At 58.1% G+C, this 24,314-nt stretch overlaps 1 protein-coding gene across 4 annotated transcripts in view; it reads right to left on the bottom strand.

Annotated features, from left to right (window-relative positions):
* The window catches only part of OTOF (otoferlin), a 94,219-nt gene that overhangs the window by 49,840 nt on the left and 20,065 nt on the right, over window positions 1-24,314 (bottom strand). For 3 of the 4 annotated variants that reach the window (XM_075925972.1, XM_075925973.1, XM_075925975.1), the window contains exons 3-12: window positions 11,217-11,293; window positions 7,798-7,924; window positions 7,350-7,404; window positions 6,158-6,289; window positions 5,052-5,114; window positions 3,935-4,019; window positions 2,474-2,633; window positions 1,154-1,340; window positions 663-849; window positions 75-298 (exon numbers count right to left, since the gene is read on the bottom strand). In XM_075925972.1, the coding sequence (XP_075782087.1) occupies window positions 75-298; window positions 663-849; window positions 1,154-1,340; window positions 2,474-2,633; window positions 3,935-4,019; window positions 5,052-5,114; window positions 6,158-6,289; window positions 7,350-7,404; window positions 7,798-7,924; window positions 11,217-11,293 (1,297 nt within the window). Of the gene's footprint in view, window positions 1-74; window positions 299-662; window positions 850-1,153; window positions 1,341-2,473; window positions 2,634-3,934; window positions 4,020-5,051; window positions 5,115-6,157; window positions 6,290-7,349; window positions 7,405-7,797; window positions 7,925-11,216; window positions 11,294-22,409; window positions 22,455-24,314 lie in introns of all 4 variants that reach the window. The other variant, XM_075925974.1, reaches the window with a different exon arrangement.

Raw genomic sequence — 24,314 nt, 5'->3', positions numbered from 1 at the left:
GGCTCGGAGAGGTGAAGCACCCTGACGTGGCGCTGAGCTGGCTAGGGAAAGCCGAGGGGGGAGGGCGGACTCACGTCTGCCACCGGCGTGGTCTGCTCCACCTGCACCTCGGTGGAGCTGGTGATCTCAGGGTTGCTGGTGTCCAGGATCTCGACGGCGAGGCTGAGGAGCAGCCGGGCGCGGAAGGAGACGCCCTCGCCCAGGCCCTCGTTCAGGTCCTGGTGCTCGTCCATCAGGGTGTAGTTGCGGGTGGAGCCGTACATGTTCACCCAGGCCGGGCCAAAGGTGGGCAGGAAGCCTGCGGCAGAGAGACCGGCACGGTGAACAGGGGCGAGGACCATGCAAATGCTTCGCCCCCCCCAAAGGAAATGGCCTCCCTTGTGTGGCTTGGAGCTCTTGTGAAAGTGCACCCTTGCACCCGCGCATGAGTTCACGGTGTGCCCGGGCACGTGCATGAAAAGACCAGCCACCGTGGAGCAGGAAACATTGCGTGTGCTCACACTGGCCAATAGCGCGCCTCCATCTGTTTTCTCTCCTCTTGCGCTGAGCTGGTCAGTTCTTTGGGGCTGGGGCAGACTTTGAGCCTCGTGCGTGTACAGCGCCCGGCGCGCTGGTGCCCGGCGCCTTTCCCGCGGGGCGGAAGACCCGCCCCCGGGGTTTACCTTTGTCCCCTTCGTTGGAGATCTTCCGCAGGTCAATGAAGTGGGTCCCGATGGCCATGTCGTTGACCTTGTCCGAGTCCCGTATCTGCACCTTGAGACGCTTGCACAGTGGGGGGAACATCTCCGTGAAGACGATCTGCTCGTTCCACAGGGGCTCGTAGCTGCTCTTCTGCACCGACGTCTTCCCCTGCCGGGCGGGAAGAGCGGGAGCGGGATGGTCCAGGCTCCGGGCCGCCAGGCAGCCGTCGCCCGTGGCAACCCACGGCCTTGCCCGGAAACAGGGATTCTCTCCTCCCCACAGACACAGAGGGGTCTTCCCAGGACTGGGCACGAGCGAGGACCGCGGCAGCTTTGCCCGAGGGAGAACTGCCTTTCGGAGGGGCTGGCTCCGTCCCGGCCTGGTGGGGTGAGGCCTCGACACGCCATGGCTGGGGCCGCAGGGCATCACCGCTCCCCCCTCTCGCTCCCGGCTCAGCAAACAACCCGCTTACCTTCTGCCCTGCGAACAGCACCTGGACGTAGGGGTCCACCAGGTCCTTGTTCTCCCCGATGAGCGCCTTCTTCACGTTGGCCATGAGGCTGGTGTTCATACGGGGCAGCCCCTCGGCCCGGTAGATCTTGATGTAGAAACGGGCCCACTGCCGCTCGGGAGGGACGCCGTCCGGGAGAAGCAGGTTCCTGCAAGGCGGACAGACGGGCGGACAAGGCTGGAGGGGGTCGCGGGCTTCCCCTCCGCACCGAAGAAGAGCGTCGACGGGTGGCCACGGCCCCCGGAGCCTACGTGGTTCCATGGCTACGTCCCTGGCGACCCCCCTGATTCAGCACGGAGACGGGCCACGTCTCTGCTCTGGAGGCCCCTCCGCCTTGCGGGACGGACGGCTTCTCATCCCAGCGGCCTCCCGTCTGGCTATTTATTCCACCCTGAGATGGGACCGGGGACCCGCTGCTTAAAGGGGCAGCCGAATCCTGGGTGGGCAAGGCACGGGCCTCCCCCTCAGCCGTCTGACTGGGCAGAGGAGGCCATTTTGCTCCCCCAAATCGCAGCTTCCTCGGCGCGTGACCAAAATGGCGTCCCGCCTGGGGCCAAATTGCCAGAATGCCGGCCCGGCCCCAGAGAGGTGGGGGCGACTTCCAGCTAGAGCCGTGCCCTCAGCCACCCCCCTGAAGCCCCAGTGCTATGGGGAGGGAGCAGAGTAGAGTCCCGGGGGGCTGTGGTGGGATGTCCCCCCCTAGCCTGGTTGCCGTGGATGCTGCATACCCGGGGGCTTGGCTTTGAAGGCCGCAGGCACCGTGACGCCCGTTCCACTGGCCGAGTGCCTGTGAGCCTCATGGACTTTTCTCCCAAGTGTGGTGCAGGGAGTTTCAGGGCTCGGCACCCACCCCCTGGAGGCCTCCCGCCCGTGCGCCCCCACAGCGCCAGGCCACCAGCACGGGGTGTGGCAGGAGAGCGTCCCCGCTTTCCGGAGCTTTTCCGGAGGGGAGCGCCGTCTCCCTGGGGCTTGGGCATCTCTGCTGAGGCTGCCGGCACCATGGCCGGCTGGCGCCGACGTTTGCTGGCACAGGCACTAGGCTGAGACCTCTCAACAGCGCTTCCCAACAGGCGCCGAGCTCACGGCCGGTCGTGCCGCTCCGGGGCCTGGCGCCCTGCACCCGTAGCCTCTTCCACGCCCCTGAAACCCATCAATCTCGCCCCACAGGAGCTAAGGACGGCCCGTGAGCGGCGCCACGTGTCGGGAGGCGGCTGTGCCAGGACAAAACCCCGCGGGCGCGGCCCATTCCAGAGCGGCGAGCCCGGCTCCGCCCCGCCTCACCCCTCGATGTCGTCCTCGTCCGTCTCGTTGGCTTTGTGCGGCGTCTTGATGTTGTCCCCTTTCCCCACCACGGCGATGTCACACTTCAGGTACCCTTTCAGGCCGGCCGTGATGTCCTCGGGGTCAGACAAGATGGCCCATTTGTGGTAGAACTGGTGCTCTGGAAACCGGGCGGCGGGGAAAGTGAGGCACCACGAGAAAGCCCTGGGGCTACGTACGGGGCAGGAAATAGCACGGCCCTTTTCTACGTCTCCGGTGTGTGCGTCTCTCAGCGCCCAGCAGCGTGAGGGAGACAGCCCTGGTCTTCACTAGGGAGTTATTTCCAAACAGCCCTTCTTACTTCAGCTACGGCTGTGAGGGGTGGGTCTGTGAGGACGGGCTCAGGGCAGGAGGCTGGGTGTGGGGGTTGCAGGGAGTGCAGGGGGTGTGAGGAGGGGCTCAGGGCAGGAGGCCGGGTGTGGGGGGGTGCAGGGGTGTGAGGAGGGGCTCAGGGCAGGAGGCTGGGTGTGGGGGGGTGCAGGGGGTGTGAAGAGGGGCTCAGGGCAGGAGGCTGGGTGTGGGGGGGTGCAGGGGGTGTGAAGAGGGGCTCAGGGCAGGAGGCTGGGTGTGGGGGGGTGCAGAGGGTGTGAAGAGGGGCTCAGGGCAGGAGGCTGGGTGTGGGGGGGGTGCAGGGGGTGTGAAGAGGGGCTCAGGGCAGGAGGCTGGGTGTGGGGGGGTGCAGGGGGTGTGAAGAGGGGCTCAGGGGAGGAGGCTGGGTGTGGGGGGGTGCAGGGGGTGTGAAGAGGGGCTCAGGGCAGGAGGCTGGGTGTGGGGGGATGCAGGGGGTGTGAAGAGGGGCTCAGGGCAGGAGGCTGGGTGTGGGGGGGTGCAGGGGGTGTGAAGAGGGGCTCAGGGCAGGAGGCTGGGTGTGGGGGGGTGCAGGGGGTGTGAAGAGGGGCTCAGGGCAGGAGGCTGGGTGTGGGGGGGTGTAGGGGGTGTGAAGAGGGGCTCAGGGCAGGAGGCTGGGTGTGGGGGGTGTAGGGGGTGTGAAGAGGGGCTCAGGGCAGGAGGCTGGGTGTGGGGGGTGTAGGGGGTGTGAAGAGGGGCTCAGGGCAGGAGGCTGGGTGTGGGGGGGGTGCAGGGAGTGTGAAGAGGGGCTCAGGGCAGGAGGCTGGGTGTGGGGGGTGCAGGGGGTGTGAAGAGGGGCTCAGGGCAGGAGGCTGGGTGTGGGAGGGTGCAGGAATCCACACGCACACGCACTCACGCGCACACACCCCCATAGGGGAGGCTACCGGTGGTCCCCTCTCTCGGGCAGGCCCCTCGCACGGCTTCTCCTGTCAGGCACGTGGCACGAAGGAATCGCACGGTGGGCCGGGGTCGGTGTGTCAGCACCTCGCTCGCGCCCCCCCTCAGAAACCGCCCCCTCCGTCAGCAGGGAAGGGCTGGAGCCCCCCGCCCCGCCCCCCCGGCGCTGCCACGTACCGGGCTGCGTGTAAACGGTCCCCACATCCATTTTGAAGGAGCCCACCAAGGTCCCGCTGCGCAGGAGGTTCTTGGAGTGGATCACCTGGCCAGCGAGACAGGCAGGGGCAAGTCAGAGGGGCCGCCTGGGGGCCGAGCCAGCGGCGGGGGGTGCTGGGCCACGGGGTAGGACTCAGCCCCCCACCTCTGGGAAGGTGACGGATGAGGGGGGCCTGGGGCGGCCCCACACTGGCAGAGCAGGCCGGGGCTGAGGGGACTCGGCGGGAAGAAAGGCGCGGAGGCGGGAACTGCAGCAGATGCTCTAGTCTACGCGTGAGCCCCGCGTGGGCGTATCCGCGCCTGGAATAATGGCCCTGGACTAGCCGAGGGGCTGGGGGCCAGAGGTGAGAGGCACCGGCAACGCTCTTGGTACAGCGTCTGCCAAGGGCGCCCCCAGCTGCCCCTTCCCTCACTTTTCCACAGGCAGGTGAAACAGGCTCTTCCCAGCAATGCTCCAAGCTGGCAGCAAAGAGGTGGCACACCCACGTCGCCTCTGATCTTTTCCATCCACGTGCGGCTATTTTCCCCACCCACGTGCGGAATAAAATTATTACGTGCGCCCAGGCATGTGCAGATGTGCACCACCCATAGAAACACAAAACCTAGCTGCGGGCACCCTTGCTGATCATTGGGGCGGCACTGGAATGTCATGTGAGCGGCCGCACAAGTACAGGGCTTACAGCAGGGGTAGGAGAACCATTTTTGGGTCAGGGGGCTCCTGACCCACAGAAAAATAAGTCAGGGCCGCACACAAGTGAGAAGTGAAAACAAACAAACCCACCAAGACTGAGAAGCAGAAAGACACTCCTCACATTCCTCTCACACACCAGAGCCTCAGGGGGCCAGGCTATTACATTGTGTGTGCGCCAGCCCCCTGGTGAGGCAGTGGGGGGCGGGAAGGGAGAGATGGGGGCTGGAATGCCCATGTGGGCTCCCCAATCCTGTGGGGGGGGGGAGCCCCGAGCTTTCGGGGCTGGATCCAGGCAAGCCGGGGCCCGGGCCTGCGTTTCCTCACCCTTGGATTATGGGGCGCACTGCCACCCCCCCTCCCGCCACACACACACGCGCCCACGCTTACCGACAATTTGACGATTTTATCGAACATGACGTCCGGGGGCACATGGAAATCGAAGACGAAGTACTGCAAAGGAAAGGCGAGCCGTGAGGGGCAGGGAAGCTCGAGGCGTGACGTGGCGCAGTCCGCGCATTCCGAAATAGAGCGCTATTCCGAAACGTCCCTTACTCCTCGTGGAGCGAGGCTTCCAGGGTACGCCGGAATCGCGCGCCCGTTATTTCGAAAGACGGAGGCGCGCTGCCATGGCGCAGAATAGCTATTTCGGGACACGGGAATAGCTCCCGAAATAGCGCCGGGGGTAGATGTACCCCAGTGGTCACCAAGCAGTCGATCCGGATCGACCTCCGGATCGACTGGTAGATCTTGGAGCCTCTAGCTGGGGATCCAGCCTGGTTTGGCCGGGAAGCTAGCAAGTGCCAGTGCTTCAGCTGCACCTCACCCTACTGCTGCACATCTCCTGCCCTTTGCCTTAGAGCTGCCGCCCTCCCCACCCCCCCGGGAGCCTCCTGCTTGCTAGGCAGGGGAGGGAAAAGAGGGGTGCTGATGTCAAGGTACCCCCGCCCACCCTGCTTGGGAACCCGCCTTTCTTCACTCCAGTGCGGAGCCGTGGCTCTGATGCCACCTGTAAGGCCCGCCGTGGGGTTTAGAACCTGCGGCTGCAGAGCGACCAGGCGCCCGACAGCGCCCCAGCAGCCGCAGCTGTGACTGGCCACAGGAAGTCCCGCCTCCGGGCTCCTGATTGGCTCCCTGTCCTATATAAACCCAAGGAGCAGCCCCGGACGTGTCCTCTAGAGGCCAGACCAGTTCTTCTCAGGCACCGGCCTCAACCGGCGCTTGATTTGGGACTTGTCCCCTGACACCTGACTTGGACTCGAACCCTTGGCACTGACCCAGGCCTGGAACCTGGCCGTGAACTCCTCTGCTACTCCCAGCCTCAGGCGTGACCTTGCCCGGGGCACAGGACCAGGGGCATGCCATCCCAAGTGCTGGCCATTAGGCACGAGGCGGCCATTCTCCAGCTAGAGAGAAAGCCGGTCAGCTTGTTCCTGGACCCGCCGGGGACAGCCAGTGCCGAGCCGGAAGAGGGCACTGGGGAGAGGCCAGCTCACCTCGTTATAGTAGGGACAGTTGGTGGACTCCTTCATGGAGGTGTATTTCTTCTCTTCCCCCACTTCCACGCACACCACCGGGTCCATGTTCAGCCCCACCAGCTGCCGGGCCTCGATGACCGTGATGCTCACCTGGGGAGGAGGAGAGACGGACCCCCACCCGCGTGACAGCCACGTTCGTGGCTTCTCCGCGGTACGTGCCAGCCTGCTGCAGGCTCCAGGCAGGGTCACCTCTGCTACCGCTCTCCCTTATGTCCTCATGCCCTGGCCTGGCATGGACCTGAGGTTATTCGGGCTAGGATCAGTCCTCTGGGCAGTGGCTGGGCCGGAGCTGGCCACTTAGCTCAGCTCCCCTTAGCAAAGGTCCCTTCCCCAGGCTGCCTGTGTGAGACTTTTCTTTAGCTTGGCATCGGAAACGGTTCAGAAAAGGGCGGCAAAAATGGGAAGGGGTTTGGAACGGGTCTCCTAGGAGGAGAGATTAAAAAGACGGGGACTTTTCAGCTTAGAAAAGAGGAGACTCAGGGGGGATAGGACAGAGGTCTATAAAACCAGGACAGGTGTGGAGAAAGTGAATAAGGAAAAGAGATTTAGTTGTTCCCATCACACGAGAACTAGGGGTCACCCAATGAAATGAACAGGCGGCAGGTTTAAAACAAACCAAAGGAAGTTTTTCTTTGCTCAGTGCACAGTCAACCTGTGGAACTCCTCGCCAGAGGATGTAGTGAAAGCTAGGACTTTACCAGGGTTCAAAAAGAGCGTGATAAATTCATGGAGGTTAGGTCCATTGATGGCTATTAGTCAGGGGAGGGATGATGTGAGGATTCCCTGTTCAGTTTACACCCTCCGGGGCACCTGGCATTGGCCCCTGTGGGCAGACAGGACCCCAGGCTGGATGGACTTTGCTCTGACCCAGTCTGGCCGCTCTGATGTTCTTTGGGGAAAACACGGGGCACATGCATCATGAGCCTTCCCTTGGCAGCTGGCGTGCCCCGTTTTCTAGCCTGGGTGCAACCGACTTCCCGCCCGGGGCTGAGACTAAGCAGGTTAGAAATATAAAGGCTTTGCCGGGAGCAAATGTTCCCAGGGTGTCTGATCTCCCCTGCCCCCTTTGATTCTTCCCAGCAGGGCCGTCTGCGCCCCGCCCCAGCCTCCAGCCCCAGGACAGGAAAGGCCTGGCGGGGGCCTCACTTACTTGGTAATCCATGGGCCGGCCTGCGCTGGGCTCCATTTTAATATCAGGCTTTGACCTTTGAAGGGGAGAAAACCCAAAGCGGTGAGCTGTGTGTCTATCGAGCGTCTTGTAGAGTCCCAGAGGAGGAGGGTGGGAAGAGCGCTCAGGAAGCCATCCGGGTTCAGTCCGACCCTCTGCTCAAAGCAGAACCTACCCCAAAGCATCCCAGCCAAGGCCTTGTCCAGCCGACCCTCTTCCCACCTCCCTCCTTGGATCCACGTGGTACAACCCCCCCCCCAACCCGAGTTTTGCCTCCTGCAGGTGGCAAAATATCAGGCAGGTATTTAAAGAGCCATGTCTCTGCCTGCCCCGGCTCTCCAGGCCCCTCCGCGTAGGTGGCACGGGCATCAGGACCGTGGGGTGCGAGTTGTCACTTCCTGGCTCGTATGGGCGCCGCCCCTTCTCTCACCTCTTATTCGACACATTGGTGGTCACGGCTGTGACCGAAGCCAAAGAGATGGTGTCTGGGTCGAGGCCTCCTCCGAGCCGCATGGCTTTCCGGTCCAGGTCTTCTGTCTCCAGAATGGCAGGCTCATCTGCTGGATGAGAGAAGCATGGCTTTGCCTAGGGTCTGTGGCACCCCTCTGTAATGCTGTGGCAATCACTGAAAGGCTCAGAGAAGGCCAGTCAGTCGCTCCCATTGATCCACCCCACCATGCTAAGGCAAGGGTCACCGTGTCAAATTACAGGCCACAAACCGAGGGGAAGGACGTATGTTGAGTGCTGCATGTGGTTAACCTGTGGACCTAACCGCTGCAGGATGTTATGGAGAAATATCTCTGGGGGGGGGGGGTTAAAAAACCACAAAGGATCAGAGACATTTAGATTCACATCCTATCTGCCAGGAGAAGAGGTATGGAAGCTAGCAAAGCTCAATCACTCAGGAAGTGGTGGGTCAGGGAGACTTTTCCCCCAATGGTATCGTGTTGCTCAGCTAGATGTATGGTGGGAGGTGGGGGTGCCATGATCCCCTCTTAGCACCTAGCATTGGCCACAGTGAAAGGAAGCATCCCGGACTTCATAGACACAATGGGAAGTGACTGTCTAGGAAGGAGCCCTGCAGAAAGGGATCTAGGGGTCAGAGTGGAGCACAAGCTAAATATGAGTCAACAGTGGAACACTGCTGCAAAAGAAACAAACATGATTCTGGGCGGCATTAACAGGAGTGTGGTGAGCCAGACACGAGGAGTCGTTCTTCCACTCTGCTCTGTGCTGGTTAGGCCTCAGTTGGAGTCTTGTGTCCAGTTCTGGGCACCACATTTCAGGAAAGATGTGGAGAAACGGGAGAAGGTCCAGAGAAGAGCGACACAAATGATGGAAGGTCTAGAGAACATGAGCTCTGAGGGGAGGCTGAAGGAACTGGGTTTGTTCAGTTTGGAAAGGAGAAGACCAAGAGGGGACATGAGAGTGGTTTTCAGGTACCTAAAAGGATGTGACAAGGAGGGAGAAAAATTGTTCCCCTTGGCCTCTGAGCACAGGACAAGAAGCAATGGGCTGAAACTGCAGCAAGGGAGGTTTAGGTTGGACATCAGGGTCCCTAGCTGGAAACCCCAGTGCCATGTTAAATTATTGCCCTGCCTGCTAGGGGGCTCGAGCTTCTAGGAACTGTCCGCTGAACTGTGACGTAAGGCAAGCTAGACGGGCTCCAGTCTGGGATGTGGGCTAAGACGGACCATTGGTCAGCTCTGGGACCAGCGGTCTGGCGGGAAGAAGGGGGGATGCTGCCGTTGTTGGACCATCGTGCCGTTGATTGACGCTGGCCAGCCCAGAGGCCTCTCTGCCCATCCTTGTTTTGCGGCACAGGAGGCTGCGCGACAGGGCACGACCCTAGCGTGGGGTAGGGATGTAAGCGACTAGTCGACTAGTCACTATCCAATACACGTAAACTTAGCAGATCGACAACTAGTCCCTCGACTAGTCGCTTCCCCCTCCCTTGCTGCCTCCATCAGAGGCAGCAAGGGGAGGGGGAAGCAGGAGCTGGCGCTGGGGGAAGCCGGATGAAAAGCTGGTTCTCCTCGTCACTGCCTCTGCGGGGGGCAGAGGAGGCAGGAAGGTGGCAGGGACCGGGCACGAGCTGGGAATCAGCTAATTCCCAGCTTGCACCCAGTCCCAGCGGCTGCGCCTCTGCTTTTTAAGAGCCTGCCGACTCTTAATGCATTTAAAAGGCTGGTGCACAGCAGGCGGGTGCAAGCTGGGAATCAGCTGTCCTGGCTCACGCAGGGTCCCCTGCTGCATTTCAGCCTTTTAAATGGATGAAGAGTCTACCAGCTCGTCATACATTTACAAGGCAGGGCCGCAGCGGGGTTACTCCTGGGGCCGGGAGCTCATCCCGCTTCAGCTCCCCTGCTTACTGACAAATCGACTGATCGATAGAAATTCCATCCATTAGTCAATTAGTTGATTAAGAAGCTAAATGTAACATCCCTTGCGTGGGACGGCACCGGCGTGGCTCACCGGCGAATGCTCCACCCCCTCGGGACACGGAAAGGATTCGCCAGGCAGTGGCAGCTGGTAACACAGAGCCACCGCAGGGGGAGTGATGGACGGATGGGGACAGGGGATTCCTCCCTTCTACAGCAATGCTGCATGCGGGGTCAGGCCCCTGGCCCACGTGTGACAGCAGCCACGAAAATAATGGCCTCTACGCACAGCCTGTCCCCACCCCTGCAACCTGCCCCCTTGCCTTGTTGATCAGTATCCTATGTCTATAGCTCCTTCCCTCCCCAAACCTCTAGTCCTGCAGTGCAGGGCTGGAGGGAACCTCCGTAGGCCATCTCGCCCAGCCGCCTGCATGCCAGGCAGGATTAAGGAACCACTAGATCTTCCCTACCAGGTGCTTGTCTCACCCAGGGGTGGGCAGCAAGAAAGTGACGGCCCACCAGGCTTAGCCACGATGTCTACCTGCACCTCCGCAGGTGTCGGGCCACTGCCGCTCTCATTGGCTGCGGATCAGCGTTGGCAACCAATGGGAGCAGCGCTGACCAGGACGCCACTTCCCGTCTCTCCCATTGGCCACCAACGGCGATCCGCGGCCAATGAGCGCAGCGATCGCCTGAGACCGGCAGAAGCACAGGTAAACACAGAGGTGGGGACCGCCAGGGGATAACCCCAGCAGGCCGGATCCGGCTGGTATTCGCCCACCGTGGCTCTAACCTGATCTTAAAATCCTCCAGTGATGGAAATTCCATAATCTCTCTCTCCGCAACGTGTTCCAATGCTTGTCCAGCCAAAGAAGAAGTTAACCCTTGCTCCAGTTCCAGCCCATTGCTTCTCGTCCTGCCCTCAGAGGTCAATGGAACAATTTTTCACCCTCTTCTTTGTACGTCCCATCTTTCCTACCCACCCCCGTCTCTCGCCGCTCTCTTGATTGACATCTGCACAGATGTGAAAAAAGAAATCTTAAGCATGCCTCTTTGTCGGTCACGCGGGCTTTCGGCAACGCGGAAGGGGTTTCGACGGAAAACACTGAATCCGAAACAAAATCTCCCCCTCCAACATTTGGGGTTTTTTTCATCGAAACGAAAAGCCTCGTTTTCCTTTGAATGGGAACACAATGAAAAGAAAAATCGGCCTCCCCCGCTTTCTCCCACGGAGAAGAAAGAGGAAGAAGAAGAAAAACATTGAAATCGGGGGTTTGGTTTGGTTTGGATGAAAAACTGGGGGGAAAACGCTGAAAGAATTTGAAATACTCGCAGGTTCTCTTGCTCCTGGCTGGCCTGTGCCGCACGACACAAAGACGCCCCAGAGCAGCGCACGTTCGTTTATTTGCGTGTCACTATCAACTCAGCCCGGGCGTTGGCTCGTCTCGCTCCGCTCGGCTGCACGTACCTTGCTTTCGGTGAGGGTCTTCCTTGGGAGGTCGAATCTTGCCCAGCTTCATTGCCGAAAAGACTCCTTTCCCGGCTCTGCAAGAAGTGCAGGGGAGAAGGCAGAATTCACTGAGTGCGGGTATTTTTGAACCAAGCACTTTGGGGTGCTCCCCCACCCCCCCGGATTTCCATCCCCTGGTCTCAGAGTGTTTCACAAAGGAGTCCAGGGGCATTAGCCCCATGTCACAGCTGGGGAAACCGAGGCACAGAGCAGTGATGTGATTTGCCCCGGGTCGCCCAGCAGAGCAGGGAACAGAATCCAGCTCTTCTGAATCCTAATCCAGTGTAATATCCACTAGGCCACGCTGCCTCTCTCGCTAAGCAGCCGTGCCCCCGACTAGGGTGAAATCGCTGGTATAATTTTCCACTCTGAGTCTTAAATAACAATTAGCCTCTCCAGACTAGAGCCAGAATACCCCCCTTTCCCCCACCAGGGGCTACAATGCTTGGCTGAAATGACGGTAAAACGTGGGTAACAGTGACGCGCCACGGGCTCTTTCAGCAACATGACTTGTTCCCATAAGCTTCCTACCAGCCCTGGGCCGGCAGCAGAAGATTTGCCAACTCAAAGGGGCCAGGCAGGCCCTAGGCATCACCGACATCCCACATCAGCTGTGCTTGGTGTGACGGCGCGTTGGGGTTTTCCCATCTCCTGCACCCCCGTAGTGGCACGGACAGACCCCACCAGCCAGTAGAATAGAGGGAGTTTATTGCTTCTCCAGGATACAGCACAGCACAGATGTCATCTGGATACAGGGCAGGCCTAGGATGCCTCAGCCCCCCTCGAGATGGGGGAGCCTGGGCCCCTAAATCCCAGCCCCTTGCTTAGGCTGCTTCCTCCATGATACCAGCCAGAAACCTAACCCCCTCACTTCCAGCCCTGCCCCCCAGCCAGGGCTCCACTCCCCTTCTTCCCATTGTTCCGCTCCCTGGGAGATAACTCATCAGACAGGTTCAAAGCCCCCTTGCATAATGACTCATCCCCTGCCCTGCTGGGCCGTGCTGCAGCCAGCAGCCAGTGGAGATCACTCACAACCCACTGCCCAGCATAGCAACCAGCAAGGTACCCCCCACTACATCACACTTGGTCTCTGCACTGAGGGAACTGTCACCCGGAATAATGCTGGCCGCTCATTGCGAATATTCGCCATCTGGCGCCGGATTCGCAACCGGGGTGAATTGCCCTAGAGCACCATTCTCAGCAATGGAACTACTGCTATTTATCTCCACTGAGGAGGGCTGGTCCCTGAAAGCCAGCTTTGGATGGGTTACATTGGTCACATGGTGTTATCAGGCTGTCGGATTGGAGGAAAGTGTCTCCGGTTTCTGGCTCTCAGACTCTCACTTCTGGGCTCCCACTTCACTCGTTCACAGTCGCGGCTAACCCAGCACCCCCACCGACATCCCTGCCGAAAATGTGCTCACTAGAACACTGACTCAACACTGCGGCTTGATAAGGGCCTTTAAAATGGGGATGGGGGTATTCTGGAACCTTGTGTCGTAAACTTTAAAGCCAGAAGGGACCATCGATGTTCATCTAGTCGGACTTTTTGCACATCACGGACCACAGAACCTCACCTGTCCTCTCCGGCGACAGATCCCTCCCCTCTGGCTGCGTTTCTGATGTCCTCAGCTCATGGCTTAGACGTCAAGTTACAGACAATTCGCTATTTACACTAGTTTAAAATCTAGAAGTGACCCATGCATGCCCCAGGCTGCAGAGATAGGCAACCCCTCCCTCCCGTCTCTGCCAACCTTACCTGGGGGAAAATTCCTTCTCCAGTCCAAATATGGTGGTTGGTTAAACCCTGAGCATGTGGCCAAAACTCACTGGCTAGACACAGGGGAAAGAATTCTCCATAGTAATTCAGAGCCTTCTCATCCCCAGCCATTGGAGATATTTGCTGTTAGCAGTCACAAGTCTGATTTAAATCACCAGCATGCAACCAAGGAAAAGCTAGGCACACAGAATTTAAATGACCCAAAAGAGAAAATAACAGAACTCCTCTTATTACCTACAACTCAGACCCCTCCAGCGCATTATACACAATCTACAACCCATCTTGGAACATGATCCCTCACTCTCAGAGGCCTTGGGAAAAAAGCCTATTCTTGCTTATAGACAACCCCCCAATCAGAAATGAATTCTTTCCGGTAACCATGCTACACAACCACATCATAAGCATCCAGGAACCCAGCCCTGCAACCAAAAACAATGCCAGCTCTGCCCACATAGGGTACGTCTAAACTACATGCCTCTGTCGGCAGAGGCATGTAGATTTGTTTATTCAGCAAAGGCAAATGAAGCGGCGATTTAAATGATCGCGGCTTCATTTACATTTACATGGCTGCTGCACTGAGCCGACAAACAGCTGATCAGCTGTTTGTCGGCTCGCCGCTAGTCTGGACGTTCCCCGTCAACATCAAAGCCCTTTGTCGTCAGCCCCGGTAAACCTCATCCCACGTTGGATCGGCACTTAAGAACGGGGCTTTCTCGCCCTGGAGGTCGAGGTAGCGGATTGCTGCCTGCGAGCTCCGGGGCGAGAAAGCCCCGTTTGTAAGCTGCTCCCAGTGCCCCATGTCTGCTGGAGACCGTCTCCAGCAGACCAGGGGCACCGGGACTGAAGCCGCAGCAGCGGCGGGTTCCCGCGCTTCTGAGGCTTCGCCAGAGCAAAGCCTCAGAAGCGCGGGAACCCGCCACTGCTGCGGCTTCGCTCCCGGTGCCTGTGGTCTGCTGGGGACGGTCCCCAGCAGACCACAGGCACCGGGACTGAAGCCGCAGCCACGGCGGGGTCTCTCGCCTCTGAGACTTTGCCAGAGCAAAGCCTCAGAGGCGCGGCACCCCGCTGCCGCTGCGGCTCTGCTCCCCGTGTCCCTTGTCTGCTGGGGGGGGGGGGAGGGCGCAGCAGACCAGGCTTTTGTTGTGGACCCTGGGGCAGAGCAGCTGGGGTGCTGCCGATTGGTCCTGCAGCGCCGCTCTGGGCACTACTGGACCAACCCGGCAGCACCCGAGCTGCTCTGCCCCAGGTCCTGATTCAGCCGCTGCTGGTCAGTTTCAGCAGTGGCTGAATCAGGACGCCTGGGGCAGAGCAGCTGGGGTGCTGCTGGGTTGGTCCAGTAGCGCCAAGGAGCGAGGAGCGGTGCTACTGGAGCAACCCAACAGCACCCCAGCTGCTCTGCCCCAGGCGTCCCCAACTCAGCCGCTGCTGAAACTGACCAGCGCTGACTACAGGAAGCCCGAGGCAGAGTTGCTCTGCCCCGGGCTTCCTGGAATCAGCCGCTGATCAGTTTCAGCAGCAGCTGACTTGGGGACGCTTGGGGTTCTTAAGTTGAATCTGTATGTAAGTCAGAACTGGCGGTCAGTTTCAGCAGCGGCTGAATCTGGACGCCAGTTCCGACTTACATACAGATTCAACTTAAGAACAAACCTATAGTCCCTATCTTGTACGTAACCCGGGGACTGCCTGTATGCTAGTTTGGTATAACCAAGGCTTGACAATTAATGTAATCTACTTGCCCGTGGCGAGTAGATTTTAGCCTGGTGCGGCCACACAGCGCAGTCAACGCATGCGCAGTGCGGTCTGCACATGCGCAGCGTGCGTTTCTGCGCGGCTGGCGAGCGAGACTAGCCGGCGCTTGGCGAGCCCTGGGTATAACAATAATTAAATTTAAAAAAACCTTAAAAAACAACAGTTTAGTAGCACTTTAAAGACTAACAAAACATACAGCTGGTCTCATGAGCTTTTGTGTGCACAGCCCACTTCTTCAGATGACTGGAGTGTTGGAAGTCCAGATACAAGAATAAATAAGGGAAAGAGGAGAGGAGAAGGAAAAAAATTGGAGGGAATGTAAAAATAATTGAATAGGCTGGTTTCCTGGCTGAACAGAATGTGGTATGTGGGGTTAATCTAGATTGCTAATAAAATCTAGTTCTTTAATATGCACGTGACGTTGGTGCCTCAAACTTTGTTAATCTTGTATGAGGGCGGCATAAATATTCAGAGCTTGTTGAGAAGCATAACAACCGATTAAAAGTATTTCTGCACTTTGGTGTCACTGTTACCTGAGTTGGAGGAAGAGCGAGGTACAATTGAGCAACCAAAACTTGTAGGCGAAAAATTGTGATTTGATTGAAAGATTTCACAAGATCCTGTTGACTTCACTAAATAGTTCATTTTAAAACACGCCCTCCCCTCACCAATTTGGGAGGGAAAGCACAACATATTTCATTTTGACATTTTTAAAATGAGCTGTTTTGATGGCTGCTTTGGAAACAACTTTTGGTTTAGAAATGGAATGCAATGTTTAAATTGAAATTAAATTTTTAAATTTTTAAATTTAGAAACCTCAAAAACGGCTCAGAATTGAAACAAAACATTTCATTCTGGGTGCAACAAAGCATGTTGTTTGACCCAAAACCTTTTTTTTAAAATATGATTGCCTAAACTGTGGAAACATTTTCCCCTTTCTTCTGCCCCAAACTATTGTTTTGTTTCAATTGTACATAATTGCCAGCAATCCGAAAAATCCATTCTCCAGCCTCCAGTCCCTGTGGATTCACTATTATGGGTGGAATTGTCTTATCTGCTGTTGGCCTTGGACAGGCTGCGGCACCCATTCTCCTGGTGAAAATAGTGAATCTGGGCAGTTTTGTGAATTTTTCACTAGAAAAATGAGTCCGTTGGAAATCATGAGTCCGTTCATTCTCACCAGGGAGCAGAAAGAAAGCCACGTGGCACAAGTGTTAATGAGCACACAGTTGCAGCTAATAGTGAACTCCTCGTGAACGACCCAACGGCCGCAGTTCGGGTCCTAATCTGTGAACTGGACTGTGCGTGATAGCAGGGACAATCAGGGGGGGACACAGAGTCACTGGAAAATTTATGCCTTCGCAAGGGGGTGAAACTGACGTAAGACCCGGGCATCAGCCACACACTTGCAGGATTTAAGTGGGGAGATGGGTTACGATCAAGGGGCAGAGTTTTCCTGGCTGCTAGTCCAACCCATGTCCGTCTGTCTTGCGGGGACGGGGAAAAGAGCAGAATGGAAAAGCAGCTCAGGACCCGCGTTGATCTCTACGGCAGGACAAATGTCTGTCACTCGGCTTGCAAAGTGCTTTTGCCTTCATAGAATCATAGACCTGGAAGGGACCTTGAGAGGCCATCAAACTCAGTCCCCTGCGCTCATGGCAGGACCCAGCACCCTCTAGCTCATCCCTGACAGGCGTCTGTCCAACCTGCTCTGAAATATCTCCAGGGATGGAGATTCCACAGCCTCTCTAGGCAACTTATCCCAGTGTTTCACCACCCTGACAGGCAGGGCGTCAATTCTCCGACAGCCTCATTCCGTGTGGCAGCTGGAGACTGTGAGCGGATTTCAGCCTTTCAGCGAGCCTGCGATTAGTCCTTCAGACGTAATTAAATACCAGCCTGTTTAATTAGTCTCTCAAAACCCCACATCCCCCTCCGACAGCTGATTAACACACGATGAGAAGCCGCGGAAGTCAGGTTATTCAATAGTGAGATTTGTTTTACTACGGGAAAGGGAGGCAGCTGTAAGGGACAGTGCGCGGAGCTGGCGGCGGCAGGATGCGCGGGTGCTGCGCTGCCTGGCCACCGTTGCTGGTGCGCAGCCTGGGGTGGGCCGTGCCTGGCCGTGCAGGGCCCCGCAGCCGCGGGGGGAAGGGTGCTGCTGGCTGGCACTGCAGGGGTTAACACGGCCCCCCGCCCCAGGCAGCCGCTGCAGGGTGGCCGTTGGGAGCTGCTGCAGCCTGCGATCCGGGAGCCGGGCATGTGGCACCTGATGGCAGTTATAAGGGGCGCTGTGTGCCCCTTACAGCTGCCATCAGGTGCCCCCCATAGGTTGGCGCCCTGGCTAGCCCACCCCTTAATCTAGCCCTGCAGATACAGTGTGGTACTGTGAGACGGCGCCAAGGACTCTGGGAGGAACCTTGTCCCGGTACTTTTATTTCAGATAAGCAATAATCACAGCTACACATGGGCTATGTCTAGACTGGAAGGATTTTCCGCAAATGCTTTTAACGGAAACGTTTTTCCGTTAAAAACATTTGCGGAAAAGAGCATGTAGATTGGCAGGGACGATTTTCCGCAAGAGCACTTTTTGTGGAAAAGCGTCCGTGCCAATCTAGACGCGGTTTTGCACAAGAAAGCCCCGATCGCCATTTTCGCCATCGGGGCTTTTTTGCGTAAAACAGTTTTAGCTGTCGACACTGGCCCTCTTGCGCAACAACATTTCCGGAAAAGGGCTTTTGCCCGAACGGGAACATCAAAGCATTTGCGCAAGGAGCACTGATTTCAGACAGTAGAACGCCCGTGCTTTTGCGCAAAATCAAGCGGCCCGCGTAGACAGTTGGCAAGTTTTTGCGGAAAAACTTGCCAGTCTAGACGCAGCCACGTAGTTTTAGCAACATCCTGAGTAGGATGTACCCCAAATAGGGGCGTTGTAGGTATCCTACCCAACAGACCATCAATTGGTAACAATGATTAAGAACGACCACGTCTCGCTTTGCTATAAAATGGGCTTAGTAGGAAGAATCGATGGGAGGGACGGAGCAGGAGTAACCCACAGGTCCTGCTTGTTGTAACCAGAAGTAAATACACCGTTCCCACCGGATGGGAATCAAAGGGACATGACCTCCAGCCTGGAGGTAGCATGTGGGTGAAGCTTGAGTGAACTAGGCATTATTCCTGTGTTATAGTAGATCGTCTATTCGTTGCTTTTGCATTGCTTTGCGCTGTACTGATTGCGTTGGAATTTCTAGGCTTTAAGGTTTAAAGAGGATAGTCGTCGTTTGTAAGGCTTGTAAAATATAAACGACCACGTTAACTGCTTCAAGCTGGCAATAAAAAAGTGGTTAAGTAGCCCTGGAGTGTCCTGGTTTCCCTTGGATCTAACACAAACCGAACCACGAGACAGGGCAAAGGAGGGACGCGCGCCGGTGGCCTGAATGGGAACCGCCGCTCTCTTGCACCACAGGCGTGACCCCTCGTGCACACCACTACGGCACACGCTTCCCGTGACGCATGTCCTCGTGCCCCTGGGACAGTCCGTAGCTCACCCTGCACGCTTAGGATTTATGGGCCCCTCCGCAGGATTCGACGCCGGGGCCGCGGGTGACGTTTTGGAGCTGCGGTCTGATCGCCGTAGGCGACGCACGGACGAAAGACTTGAAAAGAAATGTCAAGCGCCGCTGACACGGTCCATTCCGAAACGGACTGCGTATCCCCGGGCCGGTCGCCGCCTGTTCCAATGGCCTCGCTACCACGTGTGTGGCCCTGTCGCAGGGTCCGTGGTCGCTAACAGCTCTGGCAGGCGCTGTCACCATTACGTTGACTAGTTCCTCTCCGGAGGAAGCCGAGCCCCGGAACCGAGGCAGGTGGGCATTAAAACCCAGCAGTGCCCCACATTTTCAGGCGCCCGACGCAGCTATAGACGGCCTGCCACGGAGCTCAGCGTTCCCCGGGGATCCCTGCAATTCTCCTGGGACTGGGTCCCCGGCTCTGCCTCCTTCACCCACACTCTGTATCAAGTCAGCAGAGGACGGTTGCTTCTTTAAAGGGGCCAGCACCCGCCCCTCCCCACCCCCCCGCCCAGAGCAAACGGGGACTTCAAAACATACATCTTGCCGTACGGCCGCGAACGGGCACGTCCAGCCAGCCTGGAGGAGAGGTCCCCGCTCTGGCTGAGCAATGCAGGGTAGGGCTTCTAGGAACACGAGGGTCCCCATGCAGATAAGAACACAGGACCTGCCGCTAGTCAGCACTCATCCCGTTCCCGGGATTGGATCAGGCAATGGCCCCTTCTTCCAGGTTTTTCTTCCTAACAGCCGCTTGCTCCTGGGAGCAAGGACCCAGCAAGTGGCCGGCCCCGCGACAATGGGGGGGGGGGGATCTCTACGTTCTAGATTAAAAAGAAAGCATGAACGAGAGATGCCTCCAGGACCGGCACATCCAGGTGCGAGAAGCACGCGCAGGGTTTTCGCGGGACACAGAACGCTCCCGCTGCCTCCCCCCCGCCAGCCTCCTGTCGCTCCAAGTCCCATCTGCCACCCTTTCAGGTCCAGGGAAAGTGAGAGAGGGCAAATCCGCCCCCCGCCGCCCCATGCACAGCCAGGTTCTACCTTCACCAGCTGACCGTCCGGAGTCTGGCTTTCCCCAGGAGATCGGCAGAGAGGGGAGGGCACCTGCCGGGCTGTGAGGGCACGTGACCAAGGAGCTGCCACCCCTGCCAGAGCCAGCACCAGAGGGTGGGGGGGGACTTCCCGCCGGTGCACAGGGGCCGATTTGGGGCTGGCTGCAAGAGGGGACCCCCACCACGTCTCCACTCCCCCCTGCCTCTGGCTCTTGGCTGCATTAAACAAAGGGGAAGCCCCCCGGACCCCCAGACACCGAGAGGAGGGGAGGGGAGCTGCCTGGGTGCGCAGAGGGGGAGCCGGCCGGGGCTGAGAGCCGATCCCGTCCCTGCATGAATATTGGATGTGAACCTGAGACGCCCGCACCTGCTCCGCGTCCCGGCTGGCAGCCCGGGCCCTTCGCAAAGGGCTCCGGCCTGGTTTTGCCGGGTCACTGTGACCCGCCACTTCCCACTGCCCCTCCCCGTGTCTCCCGGGGGGCTGCAGCTGGAGAGGCATCGGGGTGGGGGGCGCTGGCAGCCTCTCCGCACAGCTGGGGCCTAGGCCTGGTGACAGGCTGCCGCTGAATTATTCACCACAGACGCTGCCTTTGGAACCGGCGCTTCCCGGGAGGGCACCGGGACGCCTCTCGCCCGGCGATTTCAAACCAAACAGCCCCGCAGGGCCTCACCGAGACAGGAGGCCAGGCGAAAGCCGGCCCCCGGCCTCTGCGCCCCCATCTCACTGCCCTGCCCCCTCTGGAGGCCAACGTTGCCACGGCGTGGACACACCACGGCGGCGCCTAGGCCAGCTCCCCCGGCTGGGGAAAAGGCAGAATCTCCACGCACGCCGGTGATCCTGCCGTGTCCCGCCGTGCGTAACTGGGAGCAGCCCCGAGGCTGCCTGACCAGACTCCTGCACTGCCCGGTGTCCCGTAGCAGCCGGCCCTGGGGAAGGGGACAGCACAAGGAACCAGGAAACAGACCCCACATCTCTAGGACTGTTGCCAGTCCTGTTTCGGAGGGGTCTGAATCATAGAATCATAGAATCATAGAATAATAGGACTGGAAGTGACCTCAAGAGCTGGGGAAACCCGCCTCAGCCAGGCCAGGGAGACAGGGCGCGACTCTGAACACATCAAGAGAACATGCATTCTTTGTCCCTTTCTGCTGGCTGGGCCATGGCAGAGGATAACAATCTACTGCTGCTGCCAGCTCACGGAGCTACTCCTTTAGCTCAGTAAGGAGGGATCGAGCTGGGTCTCGCTGGAACAAAGCTCCCAGTCCTGTGTGTGTTTCCGGAGCAGTGCTCAGCGGACCGCTCTGCAGGCCAATGCCCCCCACCGACATGGAGCTCTGCCAACATGCTGCTACCCCGCCAGGGCTGGGGTACCTGAGGGAGAGGAGGGGAGACCAGGCCCACCCTAACCTGGGTCCTCTGCTCAGACAGCCAAGAGAAGGGCCATCGATTCACGGGTGATAGCATCACAGAAGCCTAGAACTGGAAGGGACCTCTACAGGTCATCAAGTTGAGTCCCCTGCCCTCACAGCAGGACCCAGCGCTGTCTAGAGCATCCCTGACAGGTGTCTGTCCAACCTGCTCTGAAATCTCTCCAGGGATGGAGATTCCACAACCTCCCCAGGCAACTTATCCCAGTGTTTCACCACCCTGACAGGCAGGAAGTTTTTCCTAATGTCCGACCTAAACCTCCCTTGCTGCAGTTTAAGCCCATTGCTTCTTGTCCTGTCCTCAGAGGCCAAGGAGAACAATTTTTCTCCCTCCTCCTTGTAACACAACACCCTTTTAGATACTTGAAAAACCGCTTTCATGTCCCCTCTCGGTCTTAAGAACATAAGAACATAAGAACGGCCGTACTGGGTCAGACCAAAGGTCCATCTAGCCCAGTGTCCTGTCTGCCGACAGTGGCCAGCACCAAGTGCCCTGGAGAGGGTGGACCGAAGACAATGATCAAGCGATTTGTCTCCTGCCATCCCTCTCCAGCCTCTGACAAACAAAGGCCAAGGACACCATTTTATCCCCTGGCTAATAGCCTTTTATGGACCTAACCTCCAGGAAATCATCTAGCTTCTCTTTAAACTCTATTATAGTCCTAGCCTTCACAGCCTCCTCCGGCAAGGAGTTCCACAGGTTGACTACACGCTGTGTGAAGAAGAACTTTCTTCTATTAGTTTTAAACCTGCTACCCATTAATTTCATTTGGTGTCCTCTAGTTCTTCTCCTTTCCAAACTAAACAAGCCCAATTCTTTCAGTCTCCTCTCAGAGCTCATGTGTTCTAGACCTTTCATCATTCTTGTTGCTCTTCTCTGGACCTTCTCTAATTTCTCCACAGCTTTCTTGAAATATGGGGCCCAGAACTGGACACAATCCTCCAACTGAGGTCTGATCAACGCAGAGTAGAGCGGAAGAACGACTTCTCGTGTCTGGCTCACAACGCTCCTGTTCATGCTGCCCAGAATCACGTTTGCTTTTTTTGCAACAACATCACACGGTTGGGCTCATGTTTACCTTGTGGCCCACTCTGACCCCCAGATCCCTTTCTGCAGGGCTCCTCCCTAGACAGTCGCTTCCCATTCTGTGTGTGACACGGATTGGTCCTTCCTCAGTGGAGCACTTTGCATTTGTCCTTATTCAACTTCATCCCATTGACCTCAGCCCATTTCTCCAGTTTGTCCAGATCAGTTTGAATTCTGACCCTCTCCTCCAAAGCTCTTGCAACCCCTCCCAGCTTGGTGTCATCTGCAAACGTAATAAGCGTCCTCTCTCTGCCGATATCTAAATAGTCTGTCCTGGGCAGCGCAGCCCGTAGGACGGCCTGGACAATCCCTGCCTGAACTAGAGCACGTCTTTCCGAAAACCATCTCGTTTCCCAGCGGCAGCCCTTCCAGAGAGCCGGTTTCCTCAGTGCGCCAGGCCTGAGGAGGAGGAGCTGCCCTGGGTGGGCTCCAGGCCCCCAGGCATGCCCAGGAGCCAGCGAGCGCGCGCAGACAGAGGACACCTACTTGTGCTCGCCGTCTCTGCCCCGTTTCGTCTTCTCTTTGCCTTTGCTGGAGCCAGCGGCCAGGCAGCGAAGGGACAAAAGGAAAACAAAACCGTGGGTGCCCATTTCCAGAGAGCTCGCCAGCATCAGCCCGTCGACAAGCCACACCGACGGCCCCACCTGAGCCCCGTTCTGGGTCCCTGCGATCTCAGCACGCCGCTCCACGGAGCCGGCCACGGCCCATCCCTAGGTGCCCCCGGACGACCAGGCTCCAGCGTGGCCCCCGTCTACCTCGACGTCAAGACCCAAATCCCACACTGCCGTGGGGGAAGGGTGGGATCAGAGGTCACCTTTGTGGCCTGGTTCGGTTGGAGCCCGGGGGCGTGGACCTATGGGGGGTGGCACGCTGGGATGTCTCCTGCCGCCTGACGGCGCGAGGTGTTTCCCCACAGAGGAGGTATGTCTAGACTACCTGCTCTGCCGACAGAGGTATGTAAATTAGACATAGCGGCATAGTCAATGAAGCGGGGATTTAAATATTTAAAATTTAAAGATGGCCGCCGCAGGGTGCCGGCTCAGCTGTTTGGCGGCACAAACCGGCAGTCAAGGTGGGGATCGGTCGACAAGGGAATCCTCAGGGATTCCGCCCGGGGGCATTTCGCCCGCCTCCGAGCCCCCGCCCGCGCCCCGCCCACCTGGCAGCACCGTTGCACCTCCTGCCGCAGCCCACCGACCCGTGGCTCTTTGCCTGGTGGAAGGACGGACGACGGGAGGGAGGCTCCACCAGCCTCCTGAGCTCTGTGGGGACTTGCGCCAGTGGGGAATTTGACCCATGGATTTTCATTAACTGACATTAACTCCACACCGGGGGGCGGGGGAGGTTGAGGTGGGAGCCAAAGCTGATGAGCCTCTTTGCACTGACTTCTGTGGGCTGTGGGCAGGCCTATGGGCGGTGGGTGAAGGTAGGGCTGGGGGGTGCAAGCCCCCTGCCCCACTCCCAGCCCCTCCCCTTTTACCCAGGCCCCACCCTCTCGCACCACGAGGAAGGAGGAGGGCAGGCAGCCCCAGTCTCCCCAGCTCCAGAGCATTGGGGAGGGCAGGCGCTCGGGGGCAGCAACCCTCCACCTCCGTACGCCTACAGCAGGCGTTCTGGGGGCGGAGCGTGGGCGGGGCAACGCCTCCCCCTGCCTAGCGTATCCGCCACCCTGATTCCAGGCCCTTCTGCGTGTGTATATATATCTGGACACGTTTTCATCAGACACAAGGGAACAGCAGAGAAACGAGAACACAAACCCGAACATATATACATACACACGCCAGACTGTGGCAACGCAGACGTATGCATATATGCCATATATATACACACTGGATTGCAGGGCTTGCTTTCTGGGCCTGCGCAGGTTAAACATAATCCTGCATTTGCTTGCAGGACTCAGAGGGTTGTGCTGTGATCACAGTTCAGCGGTTCTAGTCCCCAGGATAGCAGAGAGTCAGTTACGTTCCCATGTATGGCACTGATTTGGTGATTCATTTCTCTCTGTCCGGGTGTGTGCGTCTTAGTGTTCCCTGTAAGTTGTGCGGCTGCTCAGGAGAGAGGCAAATGCCACCCAGATGGTTAGCAGAGCGCCCACAGCCAGGTTTTGTTTCTGCTGGTGGTGCACATTCACGTGCACGCAATAACATTTATTAGGCACATGGATGGAAAAATCAGCAGGAACATGGGTGTGTGTGTATGTGCACATGCATGTGAGCAAATAATTTAAATGTGCTGCGTCCCTCTCTAGCAGCCAGTTCTCCTAGTGGATAACAACCTACTACTGCTGGCAGCCAATGGAGTTTCTCCTTTAGCTCAAGCGGTAGCATTATACACTTTCACTACTGAGGGGTGAGGGGACGTGCCCTGCTGGTGAGCCACGAAAGGGGCTGC

This window comes from Pelodiscus sinensis, chromosome 3, assembly GCF_049634645.1.
Source record: "Pelodiscus sinensis isolate JC-2024 chromosome 3, ASM4963464v1, whole genome shotgun sequence".
Lineage (NCBI taxonomy): Eukaryota > Metazoa > Chordata > Testudines > Trionychidae > Pelodiscus > Pelodiscus sinensis.
This window is presented reverse-complemented; position numbering and strand designations above follow the sequence as displayed.